The following is a 25,359-nucleotide window of genomic DNA, read 5'->3' on the forward strand; positions in this document are numbered from 1 at the left end:
TTGGTGAGGACAAAAATGTACTTATTTATAGAAATATGGCCAAATGATTGCTTGCTTACTTCAGTCTGCATCTCTTTATAGCTAACTAATTATTCTCAATCCCATTACTGAAATGGAAGCTGAGTTTAGCAAATTGTTTGGCCGTTAACATTTAATGCACAAAATTCTTAATTAACAAAATAAAATACTACAATCCATTGTAAATCACTTTGCTAAATTTTAGACTTCATAAGGAATTTTGTCTTGTCCAAGAGCTACTTTCAAACTGCTTGCTGATCTGGTACTCATATGTCGATTCCCTGTGGAGCTGAGTGAAAGAATGTAAAGGGAGCCGATTAAAGAAACTTTGAGCCCGAATAGACAAGCAGAGGCCATCTTGTCCATCTTTCTGCCGCCAGGAAGAAAACATCCCCTGCACCAAAAATTTTTGCTTGAATCCTGCTGACAAAAATGCTCACCGGGCTTCCCTGGTAGCGCAGTGGTTGGGGGTCCGCCTGCCGATGCAGGGGACGCGGGTTCATGCCCCAGTCCGGGAGGATCCCGCATGCCGCAGAGCGGCTGGGCCCGTGAGCCATGGCCGCTGAGCCTGCGCGTCCGGAGCCTGTGCTCCGCAATGGGAGAGGCCACAGCAGTGAGAGGCCCGCGTACCGGAAAAAAAAAAAAAAAAAAAAATGCTCACCACATGTAAATGACAAGTCATGATCCATTTAATGCAACTAAAGCAGATTGTTAACAGTTCAAGATTTATTTATTGTGTTCTAAGATGCTGAGTATGAAAGCTCATCTGAATTGTTTTAATTCCTCCTTTCTAGACAATTATTTTGTACAAGAAATGTACTCAAATAATTGTAAAGCTGTGGGAAATTTGTGTCCAGGAAATAAAGTTATCTTTATCATCTTATTAAATGTATTTTTGGTTTCCTTTCACTCAAGGTCTACCTTACGGGTGGGAGGAAGCTTACACAGCAGATGGAATCAAGTACTTCATCAAGTAAGTACAAGCATCTCAACCAAGTAAGCAATTTTCTTCACATCTGGAGAGAACCTGGAAGTTGCAGAATAATCAGTAATACCAAGAAACCCTCTTGGAGGTTACAAAAATTAGTAACAAGAAGTGAAACTTCACCATTTTCATTTCATGTGATTTAAATGCTAATATTAGATATTATTTAGAAAAAAAAAAACCTAATAATTATTTCAAGGGAAACATCAAAAAATTGGAACAGGATTGTCATTTGAACCTAAATGTTGGCTGCCTCAATTCACTTTTGGCTAAAAGTATTAATATTTATGCAAAGTTAATATCTAATGAAAAAGTCTGCTTTGTCTCAAAACTTATTAACAATAATAGTAATAATAATCAACATTTTTTCATGCTTTGCAGTGTACACAGTTCATTTATTCTGCAAATTTTTTTTTTTTTTTTTTTTTTTTTGCGGTACATGGGCCTCTCACAGTTGTGGCCTCTCCCGTTGCGGAGCACAGGCTCCAGACGCACAGGCTCAGCGGCCATGGCTCACGGGCCCAGCCGCTCTGCGGCATGTGGGATCTTCCCGGACCGGGGCACAAACCCGTGTCCCCTGCATCGGCAGGCGGACTGTCAAGCACTGCGCCACCAGGGAAGCCCTGCAAATATTTCTTGAGCATTTGCTGTGCACCAGGCAGTATTCCATACCTTGGAGATACAGCAGTGAGATATACAGACTATATATATTCTATATATTCTCTGATATCAAGGAATTTACTTAATAGTGAGGAAAAACATACAATATATAACTGAGGAGATAAATGAGACAGTATATGAACAAACCTCATCTCAATGGAGTCTCAGAACATCCTTCATTTATAGATGAAAAAAATAAAAGCCTAGAGTAGTTGCCAAAAAATCCACAGCTAACTAAGTCACCAAGCCAGAAGGGAACCCAAGTCTTCTGACACTAGGATTCTCTCTAGTATACTAGACTGTTAGAGACCTCTCTTTGAAAGCCTCAACAGAAATACATTTTCTAGCTGCTGGACTGGTTAATTTTACTCTGGACACGGCAATCTGGTATACTTCCACTATGTTCTGAGTAGCTCTTTTCATGTCAGAGTTGGAGCTATGAGAACACAAGGGGGATTCCCAGCATCCTCTTAAAATCCCACAAGACTTCCTTATATGACCCTTTTTTAGCAAATGATACTTGGTATGCATTTGGGGAGGAAAAGAGAGATGTATCCTTGCTGTTCTTTCAAATGTGCAAGTATTTTTCAAAGCAATATCCACATTTTGGATTCTCAAACTCTGTGACTTTACACAGGTTCCTCCATCTCTCTTCATCTCAGTTTTCTCATCAAAAAATAAGGTGAATTGTACCTACTTTATAGAGTTGTTAAATGTTAAGCACCTAGCATAAAATTTGGAACACAGTAGATACCTAATAAAATAGTCATCATTAATTTACAACATGGAGAAAACATCATGGTGGAAAAAAGAACAGGAAAAATCGTATGACCATTAAAGACATTGAAAATTCAGAAGCTTCATATTTTGAAAAGATTTAAGGAAAAGCTAGGGGTAAACCTGGCAAAGTATTTTCTTGATTTTTTTTTTCTTGTGGTCTCTAGCAAAAAGTAATTAATAAAGCAAAGGTGTAGTTTATAATACATGAAGGAGAAAGGGACTTTTGGAGCAAAGGACCCAGGAATTCCATGAACAGATTACATTTAGCGCCATACTATTCACTTCCCAAATCATAACTCTTCTGGAAGGAAAGTTTCACTTCAATATGCTGTATTAACTATGTTTAGTTCCTGAGAGATTTGAATCACTGTACTGTAGGGGTGACAAGAAAATGAAAAACCACATCCAAATTTGCACTGGGTTTCTTTCTTATGTTCACGTTGTAATGGATAAGGGGAGAGATGTGGGGATGGGGGCAGGGGGGGGGAGCGGTGATGCTCAACAGCCAGGCATATGTTAGGGGTATTTTTCTACGCATTGTATTCTCTAATCTTCTTAACACTGTAGAAAGTGGGCATCGCTCAGCTCTTAATAGGACGATATTATGATGGTGGTGAGCTGCATCCTGCCCTCAGCCATGCCTGTCTCCTAGAAGGTCCCCAAAAGAAATGCCCCATCAAAGGAAGGCAAACTGGCATTCATTGTAAACCCAGGTTCTGAAGTCAGAGGCCTTTGAAAAATGTCAGTAAATGAGTCTGGACCCTGTGGGGAACTCTTTCACCAAGGCTTAGCCTTAGCCATCTGTCAGTATCCTAACCCAAAGCTGTGTCAGAGCCTAACCAGGAAAGGAAAGGATAAGGGCACCATCACCAACTACCAAGGAAAAGGAGGGAGAAAGAGACGTGAGTGTGAGTCAGAGAGTGAGCATGTCCCATTGCCTGGTACCCAGTGGTTTAAGCCACTGTCCTTTGCTGACTGGAACAGTAGCCTTGGGCTGGGCTCCTACTATAAGGGAGAACAGCATCCTAGGAGAAGAGAGAAGAGAAGTAGTAGCAAGCCCTTTGACTGCCCTGAGATCTAACTCAGTCCCGTAGAAGGAATGGAAAGCGGCACCACATTTGTATAATCCACTCCAGTCATAGAAAATAATGTACACTCTTTAGGGAGTTATCTTCCTTGACCTTAATCTTGACTCCTAAGGAAAGCAGAAAAGAGGTAAGATAGATTTGTTAAAGGACAGTGGTGGGCATCCTTGTCTCACCATTACAGTTGGAGAAACTCTGTGGAAAAGAGGCTAAACTCATCCAGGTCAGGCCGTAGTAAAATTTCAGAGCCAAGATACAGTTCCAGGGTTGTCTGAGTCCAAAGCCATCCCCCCAAAACACACACCCACGCTGCACCATCTCCATCTCCTTATTTTAACGTAGCATGTTTACATATGACAAGAAAGATATTTTAAACTGATCTTGATTTTGTTAGAATTCTATACTTTATTCATTTTTAAATAGCAGAATAGAAACTTAGTTCTAAGCACAAGTAGTCATCTCCTGGAGACTAGAAAGGTCAAACAGTAAAGATAAGAAAATCTAACAATATACCAGTGTTTTCTTTATCTTGTCTCATGGAGGAATGGACTGCTTACCATGAGTTGGCTTTTTTTTTTTTTTTGCGGTACGCGGGCCTCTCACTGTTGTGGCCTCTCCCGTTGCGGAGCACAGGCTCCGGACGTGCAGGCTCAGCGGCCATGGCTCACGGGCCCAGCCACTCCACGGCATGTGGGATCTTCCCGGACCGGGGCATGAACCCGTGTCCCCTGCATCGGCAGGCGGACTCTCAACCACTGCGCCACCAGGGAAGCCCAAGTTGGCTTTTTTGCTAGTCATTAACCCCATTCAAGCACCAACATTTATTTTAGTTTAACTATTCTTAATGGAAGTCTTATTTTACAAGTATTGTGTGCTTTCCTGCCTTCTTCTACTGAGGCCCCTGAACAAAATCATTATAAACATCAATCTTATACATAATACAGTGAGTTCTGCAGGGTGACGTTAAGCTGTATAAGCTAGAATAGAGACACAGCTGTCATCTCTCCCCGATCTCAACATGCCTGGCCATCTCCTCATCTCCATTCTCCTTTTCAATCCTCTACACACTTCACCATCTTCCCCAGGAGTTTATTTGAGGAAGACAGGATGCCAAATAATCAGACTAATTTGAATTGCTTGTAAATAGTCCTGGAGTGTGCATCTACAAGTGTTTATATGTGAATCAAGTGCATAAGTTCTGGTGCAGGTGGATTTGATTCCAGGAAGGCCATCTGGTATAAGGAAAAGAAGAGCATGGGCTTTGGATTTGGAGAAACGTAGGTTCCAATGCTGGTGTCTCCACAGAATAGCCTAATGACCTTGGCATGTTTACTAAACCTCTCTGGGCTTTAATTTCTACGTATAGAATGGAAAGAATATTAGCCCTTCATAGAGTTCCTGCCCAGAATGAATGAGCTTATGTATGTAAAAAGCCTATCATAACACCTGACCCAAAGTAGACACTTTCAGCCAAGGTTAGGCCTCTTCACTTGCTCCTAACATTTTGATGAGCGTTTCCTCTCAGCTCTTAGCTGCCTTCAGATAGGATGCCAAATAAGTAATGTCTGCATAAGCAAGCATCCACTATATGTCTTTCTTGGAACTATTTAGATTTTTGTTTTTTCATCCTCTCACTACCCCAACCAAACTTTTGAGCCTGGCTAGCCTGTGTTAGCTTTTGGGTAGGAGTAGTTCATTTACCATGTGAATGGTAATTTGGAGGCAAGAAATAACAAGTAATGAACTCAGTTCATTGCCTCTGTCACCTTTGCTTAAAAAGAACAGTGACTGAGATCCCTCTTCCAGAACATTGGAGGAGATGCCGGTCTGTGTACGTATACACAATGTCTGAGATTGACACCTGTCACTATCTTCCCGGAAACTGAATTGTTAAATCTGATGGAAGCCAAGCCTTGGGCAAAGGAATAACTGTCAGTGCTGTCCCAAGAATGCCTAGACAAAGACGGTCTTCATTGAATATTCCTATCCACCCACATGTCCATTGCACACCCATTAATACTGTGTAGTCATCTACTTACCTTCTGACACAAGAGAAGAAAGCATTTTATCTTGTGTAAACAAACATAATCAAAATATTGGCATTGCTAGAGCCAGTGTCTCATAGAACTAACAAAAGTATACATCTATATATGTGTATGTGTATACACCAATATGTGTATGCACATATGCAAATAGGCAGGGCTTACTCACTTGCTATATAAATACCAGTGCATTCAAGGGAAAACTTTCTTATTTTCTCCTTAGAGAGAGAGTTGCCGCGTTCTTAAATTCAATGACAAAATGCCAGTTATCTTGATAGCGCTGTAATGAAATTATCTGGTAAACCTGACCATTTTACCACCCAACTTCCTATCTTCCCTTTGCAGTTATATACTATTACAGATTTATAACAATCTTTTGATATGATTCCACTTTAAAAGTTCATATACTTTATATGTATGTTATATAATTTAACAGAATTATTATGAGCTATGTTTGAGAGTAAAAATGAACTTAATATTACAAACTAGACATAACTGCTACGTTGCTTTCGTTGAACTCTTTTTTTCTATTGAAGGTTTCAGATTCACTGTGATCACTGGCCATGATTTCATGTATTAATTCTCTATTGCTGCTTAATAAATTTCCCCAAAATTTTGCAGCCTTAAACAATAAACATTTATTTTCTTACCCAAGTTGCAGAGGGTCAAGAACCCGGATGTGGTTTCGCTGGATCATTCTGACTCTCTCTCGATGTGGGTTTCTCATAAAGTTGCAATCAAGCTCTTAGCCAGGTCTGGGAATTGAAGAGTAGTTTAATGGGGCTGGAATATTTGTTCCAGGCTCACATGTGAGGCTTCAGTTCCTCACCATAAGTGGACCTTTCTCCATCCATAGGGCCATAGGGCTGCACAAACATCACAGCTGGCTTCCCCCACAGCAAGGGACAAGAGAAAAAGTGAAAGCAAGAGAAACACCAAGATAAAACCTGTAGTGTCTTTTATAACCAATCTCAGAAGTGATTGACATACCTTCTGCCATATGCTACTGGTCAAACAGAGCACCCTGGTACAGTGTAGGAGGCAGCTATACAAGAGTGTGCATACCAGAAGGTAAGGACCACTGGGAGCTATCTTAGAGGATGCCTATGACAAGGCTGTTTCACAATGTACTATATATAATATATTAATCAATAATTAAATTATTATATATATAATCTATACATCTCTATAAACGATACAAAAATCTCAATATCATATACTTGCTTCAAACATTATATTATACTGTTGGTGATTTTTCAAGTAGGTATATTCATTGGTTTTTTATTTTGTTTGTTTTTTTAAACATCTTTATTGGAGTATAATTGCTTTACAATGGTGTGTTAGATTCTGCTTTATAAAAACGTGAATCAGTTATATATATACATATATATGTCCCCATATCTCTTCCCCCTTGCGTCTCCCTCCCTCCCACCCTCCCACCCTCCCTATCCCATCCCTCTAGGTGGTCACATAGCACCGAGCTGATCTCCCTGCGCTATGCGGCTGCTTCCCACTAGCTATCTATTTTACATTTCGTAGTGTATATATGTCCATGACACTCTCTCACTTTGTCCCAGCTTACCCTTCCCGTTCCCCATATCCTCAAGTCCATTCTCTAGTAGGTCTGTGTCTTTATTCCCGTCTTGCCCCTAGGTTCTTCATGACCTTTTTTTTTTTTTTAGATTACATATATATGTGTTAGCATACAGTATTTGTTTTGCCCTTTCTTAATTACTTCACTCTGTATGACACACTCTAGGTCCACCCACCTCACTACAAATAACTCAATTTATTTTCTTTTTATGGCTGAGTAATATTCCATTGTACATATGTGCCACATCTTCTTTATCCATTCATCTGTTTATGGACACTTAGGTTGCTTCCACATCCTGGCTATTGTAAATAGAGCTGCAATGAATATTTTGGTACGTCATTGCTTTTGAATTATGTTTCTTTCAGGGTATATGCCCAGTAGTGGGATTGCTGGGTCATATGGTAGTTCTATTTTTAGTTTTTTAAGGAACCTCCATACTGTTCTCCATAGTGGCTGTATCAATTTACATTGCCACCAACAGTGCAAGAGGGTTCCCTTTTCTCCACACCCTCTCCAGCATTTACTGTTTGTAGATTTTTTGATGATGGCCATTCTGACCGGTGTGAGATGATATCTCATTGTAGTTTTGACTTGCATTTCTCTAATGATTAAAGACGTTGAGCATTCTTTCATGTGTTTGTTGGCAATCTGTATATCTTCTATGGAGAAATGTCTATTTAAGTCTTCTGCCCATTTTTGGATTGGATTGTTTGTTTTTTTGACATTAAGCTGCATGAGCTGCTTGTAAATTTTGGACATTAATCCTTTGTCAGTTGCTTCATTTGTAAATATTTTCTCCCATTCTGGGGGTTGTATTTTCATCTTGTTTATGGTTTCCTTTGCTGTGCAAAAGCTTTTAAGTTTTATTAGGTCTCATTTGTTTATTTTTGTTTTTATTTCCATTTCTCTAGGAGGTGGGTCAATAAGGATCTTGCTGTGATTTATGTCATAGAGTGTTCTGCCTGTGTTTTCCTCTAAGAGTTTGATAGTGTCTGGCCTTACATTTAGGTCTTTAATCCATTTTGAGTTTATTTTTGTGTATGGTGTTAGAGAGTGTTCTAATTTCATTCTTTTAGATGTAACCAGTTTTCCCAGCACCACTTATTGAAGAGGCTGTCTTTTCTCCACTGTATATTCTTGCCTCCCTTATCAAAGATAAGGTGACCATATTGCGTGGGTTTATCTCTGGGCTTTCTATCCTGTTCCATTGATCTATATTTCTGTTTTTGTGCCAGTAGCATACTGTCTTGATTACTGTCATTTACTGTCCTGGAACCTGATTCCTCCAGCTCCGGTTTTCTTTCTCAAGATTGCTTTGGGTATTCGGGGTCTTTTGTGTCTCCATACATATTGTGAAATTTTTTGTTCGAGTTCTGTGAAAAATGCCAGTGGTAGTTTGATAGGGATTGCATTGAATCTGTAGATTCCATTGGGTAGTATAGTCATTTTCACAATGTTGATTCTCCCACTCCAAGAACATGGTATATCTCTTCATCTATTTGTATCATCTTCAATTTCTTTCATCAGTATCTTATAAATTTCTGCATACAGGTCTTTTGTCTCCTTAGGTACGTTTATTCCTAGATATTTTATTCTTTTGTTGCAATGGTAAATGGGAGTGTTTTCTTAATTTCACTTTCAGATTTTTCAACATTAGTGTATAGGAATGCAAAAGATTTCTGTGCATTAACTTTGTATCCTGCTACTTTACCAAATTCATTGATTAGCTCTAGTAGTTTTCCGGTAACATCTTGAGGATTCTCTACGTATACTATCATGACATCTGCAAACAGTGACAGCTTTACTTCTTCTTTTCCAATTTGGATTCCTTTTATTTCTTTTTCTTCTCTGATTGCTCTGGCTAAAACTTCCAAAACTATGTTGAATAATAGTGGTGAGAGTGGGCAACCTTGTCTTGTTCCTGATCTTAGTGGAAATGGTTTCAGTTTTTCATCATTGAGGACGATGTTGGCTGTGGGTTTGTCATATATGACCTTTATTAGGTTGAGGAAAGTTCCCTCTATGCCTACTTTCTGGAGGGTTTTTAATCAGAAATCTGTGTTGAATTTTGTCAAAAGCTTTCTCTGCATCTATTGAGATGATCATATGGTTTTTCTCCTTCAATTTGTTAATATGGTGTATCACATTGATTGATTTGCGTATATTGAAGAATCCTTGCATTCATAGGATAAACCCCACTTGATCATGGTGTGTGATCCTTTTAATGTGCTGTTGGATTCTGTTTGGTAGTATTTTGTTGAGGATTTTTGCATCTATGTTCATCAGTGATATTGGCCTCTAGTTTTCTCTCTTTGTGACATCTTTGTCTGGTTTTGGTATCAGGGTGATGATGGCCTCATAGAATGAGGTTGGGAGTGTTCCTCCCTCTGCGATATTTTGGAAGAGTTTGAGAAGGATAGGCGTTAGCTCTTCTCTAAATGTTTGATACAATTCGCCTGTGAAGCCATCTGGTCCTGGGCTTTTGTTTGTTGGAAGATTTTTAATCACAGTTTCAATTTCAGTGCTTGTGATTGGTCTGTTCATATTTTCTATTTCTTCCTGGTTCAGTCTCGGAAGGTTGTGCATTTCTAAGAATTTGTCCATTTCTTCCAGGTTGTCCATTTTATTGGCATACAGTTGCTTGTAGGAATCTTTCATGATCCTTTATATTTCTGTAGTGTCAGTTGATACTTCTCCTTTTTCATTTCTAATTCTATTTATTTGAGTCTTCTCCCTTTTTTTCTTGATGACTCTGGCTAATGGTTTATCAATTTTGTTTATCTTCTCAAAGAACCAGCTTTTAGTTTTATTGATCTTTGCTATCATTTCCTTCATTTCTTTTTCATTTGTTTCTGATCTGATCTTTATGATTTCTTTCCTTCTACTAACTTTGGGTTTTTTTTGTTCTTCTTTCTCTAATTGCTTTAGGTGTAAGGTTAGGTTGTTTGAGATGTTTCTTGTTTCTTAAGGTAGGATTGTATTGCTATAAACTTTCCTCTTAGAACTGCTTTTGCTGTATCCCATAGGTTTTGGGTCGTCGTGTTTTCATTGTCATTTGTTTCTAGGTATTTTTTGATTTCCTCTTTGATTTCTTCAGTTATCTCTAGGTTATTATTTTTTCCTGTAATTGATATCTAGTCTCATAGTGTTGTGGTTGGAAAAGATACTTGATACGATTTCAATTTTCTTAAATTTACCAAGGCTTGATTTGTGACCCAAGATATGATCTATCCTGGAGAATAATCCATGAGCACTTGAGAAGAAAGTGTATTCTGTTGTTTTTGGATGGAATGTCCTATAAATATCAATTAAGTTCATCTTGATTAATGTATCATTTAAAGCTTGTTTCCTTATTTATTTTCATTTTGGATGATCTGTCCATTGGTGAAAGTGGGGTGTTAACATCCTCTACTATGATTGTGTTACTGTTGATTTCCCCTTTTATGGCTGTTAGTATTTGCCTTATGTATTGAGGTGCTCCTATGTTGGGTGCATAAATATTTACAATTGTTATAACTTCTTCTTGGATTGATCCCTCGATCATTATGTAGTGTCCTTCTTTGTCTCTTCTAATAGTCTTTGTTTGAAAATCTATTTTGTCTGATATGAGAATTGCTACTCCAGCTTTCTTTTGATTTCCATTTGCATGGAATATCTTTTTCCATCCCCTCACTTTCAGTCAGTATGTCTCCCTAGGTCTGAAGTGGGTCTCTTGTAGACAGTATATATATGGGTCTTGTTTTTTTATCCATTCAGCCAGTCTGTGTCTTTCGGTTGGAGCACTTAATCCATTTACATTTAAGGGAATTATCGATATGTATGTTCCTATTACCATTTTCTTAATTGTTTGGGGTTTCTTACTGTAGGTCTTTTCCTTCTCTTGTGTTTCCTGCCCAGAGAAGGTCCTTTAGCATTTCTTGTAAAGCTGGTTTGGTGGTGCTGAATTCTCTCAGCTTTTGCTTGTCTGTAAAGGTTTTAATTTCTCCATCAAATCTGAATGAAATCCTAGAGTAATCTTGGTTGTAGTTTATTCCCCTTTGTCACTTTAAATATGTCCTGCCACTCCCTTCTGACTTGCAGAGTTTCTGCTGAAAGAGCACCTGTTAACCTTATGGGGATTCCCTTGTGTGTTATTTGTCATTTTTCCCTTGCTGCCTTTAATATTTTTTCTTTGTATTTAATTTTTGATAGTTTGATTAATATGTGTCTTGGCATATTTCTCCTTGGATTTACCCTGTATGGGACTCTCCATGCTTCCTGGACTTGATTAACTATTTCCTTTCCCATATTAGGAAGTTTTCAACTATAATCTCTTCAAATATTTTCTCAGTCCCTTTCTTTTTCTCTTCTTCTTCTGGGACCCCTATAATTCGAATGTTGATGCATTTAATGTTGTCCCAGATGTCTCTGAGACTGTCCTCAATTCTTTTCATTCTTTTTCTTTACTCTGCTCTGCAGTAGTTATTTCGACCATTTTATCTTCCAGGTCACTTATCCATTCTTTTGTCTCAGTTATTCTGCTATTGATCCCTTCTAGAGAATTTTTAATTTCATTTATTGGTTGTTCATCACTTTTTGTTTGCTCTTTACTTCTTCTAGGTCCTTATTAAACGTTTCTTGTGTTTTCTCCACTTTTTTCCCAAGATTTTGGATCATTTTTACTGTCATTATTCTGAAATCTTTTTCAGGTAGACAGCCTATTTCCTCTTCATTTGTTAGGTCTGGGGGTTTTTGCCTTGCTTCTTCATCTGCTGTGTGTTTCTCTGGCTTCTCATGTTGCTTAACTTACTGTGTTTGGGGTCTCCTTTTCGCAGGCTGCAGGTTCGTAGTTCCCGTTGTTTTTGGTGTCTGCCCCCAGTGGCTACAGTTGGTTCAGTGGGTTGTGTAGGTTTCCTGGTGGAGGGGACTAGTGCCTGTGTTCTGGTGAATGAGGCTGGATCTTGTCTTTCTGGTGGGCAGGTCCACATCTGGTGATGTGTTTTGGGAGGTCTGGGCCTTATTATGATTTTAGGCAGCCTCTCCGCTAATGGACGGGGTTGTGTTCCTGTCTTGCTAGTTGTTTGGCATAGAGTGTCCAGCACTGTAGCTTGCTGGTCGTTGAGTGGAGCTGGGTCTTGGTGTTGAGATGAAGATCTCTGGGAGATTTTCGCCATTTGATATTACTTGGAGCTGGGAGGTCTCCTCTGGACCAATGTGCTGAACTTGGCTCTCCCACCTCAGAGGCACAGCCCTGACGCCTGGCTGGAGCACCAAGAGCCTGTCATTCACACGGCTCAGAATAAAAGTGAGAAAAGAAAGAAAGAAGAAGATAAAACAAAATAAAGTAAAATAAAACAAAGTTATTAAAATAAAAATTTTTTTAATAAAAGAAAAAAGAAAGAAAGAAGAGAGCAACCAATCTGGAAAACAAATCTACCAATTATAACAAGTGCTAAAAACTACACTAAAAAAAGAGAAAAAAAAAAAAAGGAAAGACAGAACCCTGGGTCAAATGGTAAATGCAAAGCTATACAGACAAAATCACACACAGAACCATACACATACATACTCACAAAAAGAGAAAAAGGGAAAAATATATATATATATATCGTTGCTCCCAAAGTCCACCTCCTCAATTTGGGATGACTCGTTGTCTATTCATGTATTCCACAGATGCAGGTACATCAAGTTGATTGTGGAGCTTTAATCCACTGCTTCTGAGGCTGCTGGGAGAAATTTCCCTTTCTCTTCTTTGTTCGCACAGCTCCCGGGGTTCAGCTTTGGATTTGGCCCCACCTCTGCCTGTAGGTCACCTGAGGGCATCTGTTCTTCACTCAGACAGGACGGGGTTAAAGGAGCAGCTGATTCGGGGGCTCTGGCTCACTGAGGCCGCAGTGAGGGAGGAATGAGGATACAGGGCGAGCCTGCGGCGGCAGAGGCCAGCATGACGTTGCACCGGCCTGAGGCACGCTGTGTGTTCTCCTGTGGGAGTTGTCCCTGGATCACTGGACCCTGGCAGTGGTGGGCTGCACAGGCTCCCCGGAAGGGAGGTGTGGATAGTGGCCTGTGCTCGCACACAGGCTTCTTGGCGGCGGCAGCAGTAGCCTTAGCGTCTCATACCCGTCTCTGGGGTCCGTGCTGATAGCCATGGCTCGCGCCCGTCTCTGGAGCTCCTTTAAGCGGCACTCTTAATCCCCTCTCCTCGCGTACCAGGAAACAAAGAGGGAAGAAAAAGTCTCTTGCCTCTTCGGCAGCTCCAGACATTTTCCCGGACTCCCTCCCGGCTAGCTGTGGCGCACTAGCCCCCTTTAGGCTGTGTTCACGCCGCCAACCCCAGTCCTCTCCCTGCGCTCTGACCGAAGCCCGAGCCTCAGCTCCCAGCCCCACCCGTCCCGGCGGGAGAGCAAACAACCCTCTCGGGCTGGTGAGTGCCAGTCGGCACCGGGCCTCTGTGCAGGAATCTCTCCGCTTTGCCCTCCGCACCCCTGTGGCTGCGCTCTCCTCCATGGCTCCGAAGCTTCCCCGCTCCGCCACTGCAGTCTCCACCCGCGAAGGGGCTTCCTAGCGTGTGGGAACCTTTCCTCCTTCACAGCTCCCTCTCACTGGTGCAGGTTTCGTCCCTATTCTTTTGTCTCTGTTTATTCTGTTTTCTTTTGCCCTACCCAGGTACGTGGGGAGTTTCTTGCCTTTTGGGAGGTCTGAGGTCTTCTGCTCATGTTCAGTAGGTGTTCTGTAGGAGTTGTTCCACATGTAGGTGTATTTCTGATATATTTGTGGGGAGGAAGGTGATCTCCACGTCTTACTCTTCCGCCATCATGAAGCCGTCTACTCATTGGTTTTTAAAAGTTACTCACACCTGGTTTATAATTCCTTTGTGTTGATACACCTTTATATCACATTCTGAAATCTGAGATAGCACACCTTGTATTATAAAATCTGTTCTCCATTACATAGGAAGTATTATACTTACATTACAAATGCATACCAGTAAAACCTAGGGAGCCTGTGATTTCTGAATAAAACAGAAGTTTCTGTCTGGAGCAGAGAGGGCAAATAGATTTCAACTCACTTTCTCAAGTGTTGTTTGTGAAGAATTCTGAGGCTATATTCAACCTCACTGATATGTCTTTTTTTTTGTTGTCTGCGTTGGGTCTTCGTTGCTGCACACGGACTTTTCTCTAGTTGCAGTGAGTGAGGGCTATTCTTCCTTGTGGTGCATGGGTTTCTCATTGCGGTGGCTTCTCTTGTTGCGGAGCACAGGCTCTAGGTTCACGGGCTTCAGTAGTTGCAGCACATGGGCTCAGTAGTTGTGGTGCACGGGCTTAATTGCTCCACGGCATGTGGGATCTTCCCGGACCAGGGATCAAACCTGTGTCCCATGCATTGGCAGGTGGACTCTTAACCACTGCGCCACCAGGGAAGTCCCTGATATTTGTCTTGATGCATCAGAGATGTCTGCTGTGGGTGCCGGGGGAAGAGATGTGTGGGACACATACCACATTTTTTCAGTCTTTGGTCTTCTAGAGCATATTGCCAACACAGGAACTCTGCCAGGATGAACAGTAATAATGCAAACCGTAGGTTGGAATGACAAAATAAACAGTGACATTCCCCCCCAATAGTTCTTATGAGATAGTCAGTATTTAAGAGCTTTGCCTTTATGACTTCAAAGGAAAACTGATTTCCAATAGGCATGTTTTGTCTCATATCTTTCCAGACAGAGTTCGTTAACAACCCTAAATGATTGTCTGAACTTGGGGTAGAACAGCCTATTAGGTTGTTTCCAGGTAGGAAAGAATGTAGATCATAACCTATATATGAATGAAATTTGTCATTGTCAGCCTTCTGTATTAATTAAAGGCTTAAGTTACATTGTATCATCTCATTTATAAAATAAATTAAAAAATGGAAAACACAAAAGGAAAAATTTGAGATTGTTTTTCTTACCTCCAACCTTATTTTGCACGTAGAGTCCATGTTAGGTAATTCTAATGTGATTAGAAATTAAGGAGACTGGGGAAGGGAGGGTGGAGAGGGAGGGATGGTTTCTGGATGGGAAATAAAAAGCTACTACTTTTAACTTTTCCTAAATCCTTAGCAGATGATTTTAGCTCCACTTTAGTAGGTACTGTCAGGAGCCCTCCCTCTTAAGACCTCGTTAATTTGGCTGCTTTGATTAATTTTAGATGAGTTAAGAAATAGCCATGGACAGACTACTGAAGTCTAGGGCTCACTTGATGAGATGTCAGGGCAATTTCTATGTACCTAACTTCAGTGTAGATAAGGGAAATGGGGGTAAGCTCCTCACTGCCTTTGCATGTATGGCAATCCTGAGCATTTCATTCTTAATGAGACTATAATGAAGAAATCAACAGAGGACTTGAAGGAAGAAGTATGGAGCTTATTAAAATATTTTGTTCCCAAGTACTTCTAGCTATGATTAAATTGTAAGGTATTAAAACCACTAGTCTGGATGTACCCATCTATGTGATAACTGGTTTAGAATATCCAGTAACTAGTACAGTGCCTGGTATGTGTAGGGACTGAATAAGTATTTATCAAATGAGTGAATACGGTCATTGAGGAAGCAGTTGATAGGGAAAAAATATGGGCTTTAGTATCAGACAGACCTGGTTTCTAATGTTTACACCACCACTTTTGAGTGTGACCTTGGTATAATTAGTAGTATTTCTATTGTCTGTAACCCCTTTTCTCATCAAAAAACAAGGATAGTAGTTTATATCTCCCAGGCTTGTTTTGAGAATTTAACAAAATAACTCACCTGGCACAAGGTGAGTGCCTAATAGATGTTCATTCCCCTTCCCTTCCCTTATATTATTCTACTGCTATTTGCCAGTGGAGGAGCTTTATGCGACAGCATTTGCACAGCTGCAAATAGAAACCAGCAACCAAAACCTACACTTATACCTCTCCCCAGCCAGTCAGCAGCCCTGTGACAGGAGCAAAGAGGCTGCAGGGCTCAGGAGCCTGAGACAGCCTGCTCTGGATCTTCTATAAATACCTACAAAGGGGTGTAGCCATATGAAACTCTGTATGAGCAACTGTCATCTAAACAGAAGGCCAGCCAGCTGACCGAGGTTACTCAGAATGGAAAGCCCACTGAAATGAATAAAATATCCAGATCTAGACAGCCAACATCAAGCTCTTTTTTCCCCTATTTAACCAATAACAGATATAACTGAGGCAGGAAGCATGTTTTTTAGCATTTTGGAGGGATAATATAAGAAAATCCTTTGGGATTGTGTAAAGTACTTTGGAAATTCATCACCTTTCTAGGGTTATACTTTTATTTAGCCGGATATGGCATCTTCTCTGCCTCCAAGACCCTTTATTTAAATTTCTCAACAAATACTAACTTTTTTGTCACTTTCCCTTCCAAATTTGGTTGCTGGATTAGTCTGCTAGGGCTTCCATGACAAAATACCACAGACTGGGTGGCTTAAACTGGGTGAAAAATTTATTTTTCTCACAGTTCTGGAGGACAGAAGGCCAAGATCAAGATGCCATCAGGATTGGTTTCTTGTGAGGCCCCTCTTCCTGGGATGTAGACAACTACCTCCTCACATGGCCTCTTCTCTGTGTTCATGGAGAGAAAGGTCTGATGTGTCTTCCTCTTCTTACAAGGACACCAGTCCCATTGGACCAGGGCCTCACCCTCATGATCTCATCTAACCCTAATTACCTCCACAAAGGCCCCATCCTCCAAACACAGCCACATTAGGGTTTAGGACTGCAACATAGAATTGGGGGGTGGGGACACAATTCATTCCGTAACAGTTGCTTCTTCCTTAAATTACTTTCCATAGATCTCTAGCACCTTTTTCTTCAGTCAGTTATCTCCAGTACAATGTATTATAGCATATAATCTTTCTTCCTGTACATTTGCCAAGTTTCAGGCAAATTGCAAGAATTAATACAAACCAGTGCCCCTTCCCTCAAGCTCTAGGCTTTAGTGAGAGAAATAGCTGAGGGGCAAGGGAGTGTGGTAAGTAGAATAATGGCTCCCTGATAATATCAATGAGCTAATCCCCAAAATCTTTGAATATGTTAGGTTCCATGGTAAAGGGGCATTAAGGTTGCAGGTGGAATTAAGGTTGCTAATCAGCTGACCTTAAAATAAGGAGATTATCCTGGATTATCCATGTGGGTCCAGTCTATTCACATGAGTCCTCAGCAGTAGAAGAGGGAGCCAGAAGGAAAGAGTCAGAAAGAGATATGACAATGGAAGCAGGGTCAGAGATATGTTGTGTTGCTGACTTGGAAGATGGAGGCCACAAGCCATGGAATGTGGGTGGCCTTTAAAAGCTGGAAAAGCAAGGAAACGGATTCTCCCCTAGAACCTCCAGAACGAAATTTTGCCTTGCCAACCTCTTGATTTGAGCCAATGAGAACCGTGGCGGACTTCTGAGCTACAGAACAGTTAGCCAGTAAATTAGCATTGTTTTAAGCCACTACATTCGTGGTCATTTGTTACTGCACCAAGAGAAAACTAATACAGGAAGTTAGAAGTGGAGGAGAGAGGGTGATGCTTATGATGGACCTAGAATGTGTCAGGCATAAAACTAGGGGATTTATATGTTTTCTCTCTTAACACTATCGAGGAAGGTCTTACATGTTTTCTAGATTGGGAAACAGACTCAGAGTTTAAGTAACTTTCCCAGAGACATACAAGTAACCCAGTTAGTGCTTGGGCAATACGGAATTTCAGACCAGGTCCGTGAAGCTGATACAAAAAGATAGTGACCATGGTCTGCATCTAAGCCTGAGATCTACTATTGTGTGACCTTGGATAGGGCACTGGGACTCTCTTAGCCTCAATTTCTTCAATTGCCACATGATGTGAAAAGTTTAAGACTGCTGGAGAAGCAGGTGTCACACAAATAATTTTTATTCATACTGAATAAAGGTTTTATGAATTTTATGATAAATTATTTAAAAATGCTTTAGAGATAGAATCTATGATCATTGAATTAATCAGTCAATACATCTTTAATTATTTCATCTTGTAAAGCTAAAGACCTCTTTTCAGGTGGTCTCATTTAATCTAACCCAAAGCCTCCATATATATTGTTGAAACCAACCCATATAACAGAGCCTCAGAGAGGAATATAACATAATGGTAAAATTCCCAGAAGTCAGATTTGGATCCAGATGCTGGCTCTAACATTTATCAGTTTTATGACCTGGAGTAAGTTATTTCACCTCTCTCAGTGTTAGCTTCCTCATATATAAAATGAGGATAATAAATATAACTGTCTCTCCTTTAAAATATAAATATATATAATATAAATATATAAAATATAAACATAATATAAATATGTAAATTAGGATATATAATATTTACAAAATATAAGTATAAAATAAGGTTCTAACAAACAGTTAAGCCCATTTATTCACAAGTCCAAGGTGGCACCATTAGAAGCAATCAGTATGTAAAGTTCATGAGAGAACTGTAAAGGTTGATGGCATATATGGTTTTTATCCCATAATTTTTTACTGTAATTGAAGGTTTCTGTGTTATAGCACTCACTCTCAAGTGGCTTTTGCACTTAGCATTATGGAGTCAATAATACTGACAAAATACCTCAAGAGTTTAAAGATGATCTCATGTGGAACCCCTCCAAGTCCCCAGTTTTGTGATGCTCAGTTTTCTAATATCATATGTATATTTATAGCTTTATATTTTTAGTGTAATCGGTTTAACTTTGATAGAAAAATAATATTAGGATAAGTATAAAATAAGTTGAAGTTGTATGTTTCAAATAATTTTAGGTTTTTTTTTAAGATTTCAAATTTGGCAATTAAAAAAATACATTTAGTTAGATGTTTATTAAACTTATTTTATTGTATAAATTAAATGAAAGCCTTATAACTTGTATTACAATTCTTACCATTTTAATAAGAACATTAAAATTTTAAACATCTTCTACATTTCATGCACTTCTACTCATTAAGTGGGAATTTAATATGGAAACTTTGGCAATGGTCTTGCAAACTTGCTTCTAATTAAATTTAGTTTCCATTAATCTATATTCTGACAGTCTTTTGATTACTAACATATTTCAAATAGCCTGAAAATATATATTTATTGCCTGCTTTTTGTATTTTAGAAAGACAAGCTCTTTGGTTTGTAAAAAGTTGTACATATATTTAATGGGAAAGTAATAGTCATGGCTTCATCTTGAAATACTCTCTTGAAGTCATTTAGAGTAACACTAGCTGCTGTTACAAACCCTGCTTTTCAGTGGCTTAACACTCACACACTAGTCAGTGCGGGAATCCCTGGTCGATGGGTGGCTTTTCTTTTCTTTGGGTAGTGATTTTGAGACCCCAGCTCCTTCCAGTTCATGGCTCTGCCATCCCCTAGGGCCTCTGAGTTCTCTGCGTTCAGTTATGGATGAGGCGTGAGAACAGAGAAGGCATTCCAGCGCTGTTCTTGAAAACCCCTGGTCCACAAGACGTAAACATCAACTCTCTCCCCTCCCACTGGTGGGAATTAGTTACATGCTCACATAAGGATGTAGGGGGAGCTGAGAAATGTAGTCTCTGCCTGGGAGCAGCCTCCTGATAACAACTCCACAGTGTGGAATGGAGAACATAAATTTTGGTGGACACTGCCAAAGGGGGTATATGAGAATGTACAAATACACCAACTACAGAATTTTATAAAATTGCTTATTATTATCTAATAGTCCAGTGTCTAGGCACCAGTGTCAGTAGGACATGTTCTTAGAGGTCTTCTGAATTTTTTTATTCTATCACAATCCAAAACAGCATCAATTTTTAAAAGTTACCCAAAGCTATAGTCTGAGACCATAGAAACATTTTCTTTTTTTGAAAAATGTATCACCTTTGGACTTGGTATGTTTTTGCCTCTGTACAGTAATTGACAGCAATCTAAGCCTGTGTATATTACTTCAAAAAATATAATTCATATTTTTTCAGGACTTTTCAGCGTTCATTTTTTACAAGTCTAGTGATGTAATTTTTTTCCAATATTATGCATAAGTAATATATTACTGTAGCTTTAGATTCTTGTAACATAATGTACTATCTAGGTCTAAAGATTTTTTAATTAATTGGATTATTTAATTGCAAAATATATCTGATATGTTTTTTATAGAGAATGCCATAAATATAGAATAGAAATAAAATTTGTCTTCAAGAATGTAAAGATTTGAATGGGATCCTGCTAATGTTTGATCAGAGCCTCACTGGATTTCCAAATGCCTAATTACAAAATTCTCAAAGTATTCTGTGATATTTACAGAATTCATTAATGGGAAATACTCATTTTGATTTTAGGAGTATATTTCCAAAGTTATGTAAGAGGGAACTCTTTATATATCTGTGGAAATAAACTGCTTGCAATTTTCTCTTAAACATGTTTTGGAATGGATACTTTCTATTACTAATCTGTAGTCATTCTCATAACCAGTGTCTGACAAGATTACATGCTGCCTCACCAAGGTTTGGTGACTTTTTTATAGTTTTATTGACATGGTTCACTTTCTGTTCTTCCCTTCTGATTTGTTTTCAATTGGGAATATTTCTTATTAAATCTTTTATTTTCATTACTACTTGAAGTTTATGGCCAGTTGTAAAATTTTTCAGTGATTCCAAGTACTGATACCAGAAACATTTTGGATTAACATATTTATTTGTCTTTATTTTCTGGCTCATATGAATATTATATACATAAGATTACCCTGCTCTCTGTAAAAAAAGGACATTGTAAGTTAATTACTTTGGCTTATTATTCTGCAGCTTTATCTTAAATAGATAATATATGCAATCTTGCTAAATTCACAATAACATATAAATAGTATCATTTACAATGGAAGATTAACAAAAGAACCTCTTTCTTCATCACAGACTATTATAAGAATGAACCTCTACAAAACGAGTTTCTTTTTGTCTTTAAACCACTTTTCTCTTAACTGGCTGTCCTAAATTTTCATTTAGGAAGAAAGCATTTTGCATGCTAGGAGGTAAGAAACATAAGGAAGGTAATTATAATGGAATTTAAATAATTCACTTACATTTCTTTGGCATAAAATAAAGCATGTTCTCTTAGGGTTTATTTTTTATAAGCGCTAAAATATGTCTTTCAAATTACTAATATTATAAAAGAAACCACACAACACTGTCATCTCCCCAGCTCAAATATTACTGTTTTCCAACAGCAGATTTGGCAGTCATTCAGAGGCAAGTAATATTAGGCTTTTTAGATTTTCAAATATATCTGAACTGCTGTTGATTGCTCCCCAAATCAGGTCAGATACACTCTCTGCAGGAACATTTCCCAGAGGTACTGTATGTTCAAATGGAAGATTTTCATGTTTCACAGTCAGCCTCATTTATTTTCCAGACCTCTAAATTTTTCATACTAAGTAGCAGCATCTCACTTTGTGAACAATGGGGTCTTTATTAATTAAACAGAGTCAACAGGGTTGATTTATTCTCTCTCTTCTCAGTTGAATTACCAAGCACACAAATCAGAGAGGAAATATTTCTAATAGTAGAATGTTCTCCAAGCCAGTAAATCTGGGATTATCTCATCATACCGATTATGTCAAAGCTCTTTAGTCACCATGCTCACCAGGACATAAAATTGAATCGTATACACACAAATGGCCCCGTTCCAGCATCACAGGAAGAATTCCAAGTTTTACTTACAATATTCAGAAAGCCCTAATTATTAACAAAAAACAAAAAAAGAGCCATGATCATTATTGAATATCTACACTTCACCAGGCACTTTACATGCATTACCTGTGTTTTAGAAGCATTGGTTCTGGATGTGTTTTATTTTTTCTAGTGATTGGCTATTGTATTTGCATGTTTGGCGCTAAGGTGTGTGTTTTTCAGTTGTGTACAGAGAAGTGTATTATGAACATAAGATTAACCAATTAATATTTTATGGTATTATTTTGTATTTGGAGAAAGATCAGATGTTGATTTGTTGATTAAAAAGTGCCAAATGGGGCTTCCCTGGTGGCGCAGCGGTTGGGAGTCCGTCTGCCAGTGTGGGGGACACGGGTTCTTGCCCTGGCCCGGGAGGATCCCACATGCCGCGGAGCGGCTGGGCCCGTGAGCCATGGCCGCTGAGCCTGAGCGTCCGGAGCCTGTGCTCTGCAAGGGGTGAGGCCCCAGCAGTGAGAGGCCCGCGTACCGCAAAAAAAAAAAAAAAAGTGCCAAATGAAGTTTGCTGTCAAGGATGACTTTCTGGCAGAACTTTCTAATATTCATTGTTCAGAGTCTATAACTACATTTTTCTTCTTAAACATTTTACTTTTGCTTATTTTATATTATCAATTCAGTGGAATGTCCATATATGGGCAGTTATAATATTTCAAACATGAGAATTTTTTTAAGTCACATAAGAAAGTGTGTACCCAACCTTACCCCTCAGGTAATTAATTGTGCCTGTTTTTCTTCCTTTCCAGCCTCCCCAGTTAAGGAGCATTGTAGGGGAGGAAGGATTTATAATAATCTAAATTAAAGTCTCTTCTTTGGACTAACATATTATAAATGTGCTGATAAACAGTAAAGTAAATATACTAAGATATCCCATCAAGCTTTTTCCTTTCAGTTTTAAACAGGTACGTTGTATGGGACAATGTGTCCTCATTTCCCCTTGCAGTGGTATTCTAGCCCTCTGTGTTACACTCACTGGTAATTCTTTAAAACCACTTTCAATTTAGGCAGCTTTCCAGCTTTACAAAAGCCTTGAAATGAAGTTAACCTGTGCAGAATCAAATGCTTTGTAAGTTTAGCCTCCATAATAAGAAATCGCACTAAACCATTTTAAAGAGGTAATAGTAACATGGATTACTGTCAAGAGAATAACTATTCTTTGTATCACTTAACCACACTCTGAGGTTTTGAAACTATGAAGATATCTGGGCCTTGCCACCTCTACCTCCATCTTAAACAACTTAAGTGCATTTACTCTATCGTGAAACTATAAGTGATCTTCTTCCATGGAAAGCTCCATTTTCAATATTTAAACAGAAGAGTGGAACAATTTGTTTTGGGGGATAGGGATAGAATTTAGAATATAGGACTGAAAACAAACCAAATCTAGTAATAACAGTGAAACTGACCATTGGTACTAAGTGCAACATTTCAGTTATTGTCATCAACAGGCACTAAAGTAAGTGCCTCTTTGTGACAGATCCCAAATTGTGCTCAAAGGCACACTCGTCCCATGCGTGCTAATAGGGCATGTTAGTTTGAGTAATATTATAAACTCTTGGAGAGTCGTAAGACACATTAGTATATTTAGGGCTCTGGGAAATCCTACAGTAAAAAAAACCTACTTAACTATGTTTAAACTAGTGTATCTCAAAGTTATTTGACCATAGAATTCTCTTCTTCGCATAATATGTATTAAAACCCCTTATAACACACTTCAGAAATGTTATTCTGTAATATTTTAGGAAGTAGGAGATACTTTGAGATCCACAATCTTATTTGATCCTCATAAGTGCCAGCCCTCAGATGGACTTGATCTAAGACATAATGCTTCTCTGAGGTTGAGTTTGGGTAGGATGGGGGCAGGGGAAACTGATCTAGGATGGATAGGGCAGCGAGGTAAGCCAGGGCTAGAACAAGGATCCAAGGAGAAGGAATAAGTCATCCTATTCCAGAAGCTGTCTGTCCAGGACTCAGGAGCTGGGCAGATAGTGGTGGATTTAGGTGAGTCATCCAGCTGAAGGCTGGGAGTTGGATACTAGGTCTAAAAAACACCATGCATCAGGTAGGGGCACAAGTAGTGATGTTTCACCACTTCCTGAACATGCCCCATATGTTTGTACGTCCTTCCTTACCTCTGCTTGTGTTCTTCCCCGAAACGCCTAGTTACTTGTTCTGAGAATATGTTTGGTACCATAGACTCAGAGATAAGAAACAGCTCCTGCCCTAAAGGAGCTTTGTATGCAGTACAAAGGCCTAAGAATAAACAGGCATTTGTAATATGGTATAAGAGATAAGGCCATGGGCACAGATTGGAGGAATCTAGAGGGAGATTTCGTTCTTTAGAATTAGTTTCAGTTAGCTGAATAAACAAGATGGGAAGGGGAAAGATTGTAGCAGAGAAGAAAGTATTGTTGAGGCAGGTAAGAAACAAGGTATTTCGTACTATGGAATATGTATTTGATCCAGAAGGCATTAGTTGGCACTGAATTTTTAGCAGGTGAGCAGCAGTGTATGATCTGTCATTTAGGAAGATCTCTTGGCTGGAGTGGAGGATGAATTAAAAAACTAGAACAGAGGCAAAGAGACAAGCTGTTTCAGTGACCCAGGCCATAGCATTGGAAAAGGAGAAAGGAAAAGATTCCAGAGATGTTACAGAAAGACAATCACAGGACTTGCTGATGGATAAAGAAGAGTGAGGAGTCAAAGATGACACATTCTCCTGCATTCTTTTGTTTTTGGTTTTGTTTTTTACCAAAGAATAAAGAAAAAAAATGGATTTTGTTGAACCTAAAAACGTATCTAAGACTTTTAAAAACTATTGGATCCAGTTCCAACTGCTTCCTAATTCAGGAGACTGCAGTAGGGTGGAAGCAGTGTCGCTGGGACCACTGCTTGCATGGTGGGTAGAAGTACAGTCTTTCAGATTGTAATTGTATCCCTTTTTCTTCCCAAGTCACGTAACACAGACTACATCCTGGATGCATCCCGTGATGAGCGCACTGACCCTGTCCTGCTCAGAGGAGAACGAAGAGGATTGCTCCAGAGAACTTCCTGACCAGAAGAATTGATGGTTTTCTGTGGGAAGCTGCGGTCCATGGTCTTCTGGCATCTCCGTCGACGTGGAGGACTCTGACACGCAACATCTAAAATAGGAGTAAACCACACACTATTTAGTGAAGTGAAATGGAGATTGGATTTAAGCTATTTTTGTAAAACTTTTTGAGATAACTGTATACATTTACAAAATTAATTGCCACTACAGTAGTTCTTTAGGAATAATCTAGTCCTGTTTTTGAAATCATATGTAATTAGATTTTATAATATATATAATTTTTCATATGTAATTATGTAATTTTATAGTTAGTTCTTTATAGAATATCAGACACAGTGGTTTTTATAATTAAGACACATTGAAAATTACGTGAACATAGTGAAACACTTCATTTATTTGGTAATTCACTAACCTCTTATATGCGTACCTTAGGAAAGTGA

General features: G+C 39.0%; 1 protein-coding gene across 2 annotated transcripts in view; it reads left to right on the top strand.

Annotated features, from left to right (window-relative positions):
* The window catches only part of STXBP4 (syntaxin binding protein 4), a 183,742-nt gene extending 158,607 nt beyond the window's left edge, over positions 1 to 25,135 (top strand). For both annotated transcript variants that reach the window (XM_060133833.1, XM_060133834.1), the window contains 2 exons: positions 934 to 991; positions 24,821 to 25,135. In XM_060133833.1, coding sequence (XP_059989816.1) covers positions 934 to 991; positions 24,821 to 24,935 — 173 coding nt within the window. In that variant the 3' untranslated portion in view covers positions 24,936 to 25,135. The remainder of the gene's footprint in view (positions 1 to 933; positions 992 to 24,820) is intronic.
* The last annotated feature ends 224 nt before the right edge of the window (positions 25,136 to 25,359 follow it).

The sequence above is a fragment of the Lagenorhynchus albirostris genome, chromosome 20 (genome assembly GCF_949774975.1).
Source record: "Lagenorhynchus albirostris chromosome 20, mLagAlb1.1, whole genome shotgun sequence".
In the NCBI taxonomy this organism is placed as follows: domain Eukaryota; kingdom Metazoa; phylum Chordata; class Mammalia; order Artiodactyla; family Delphinidae; genus Lagenorhynchus; species Lagenorhynchus albirostris.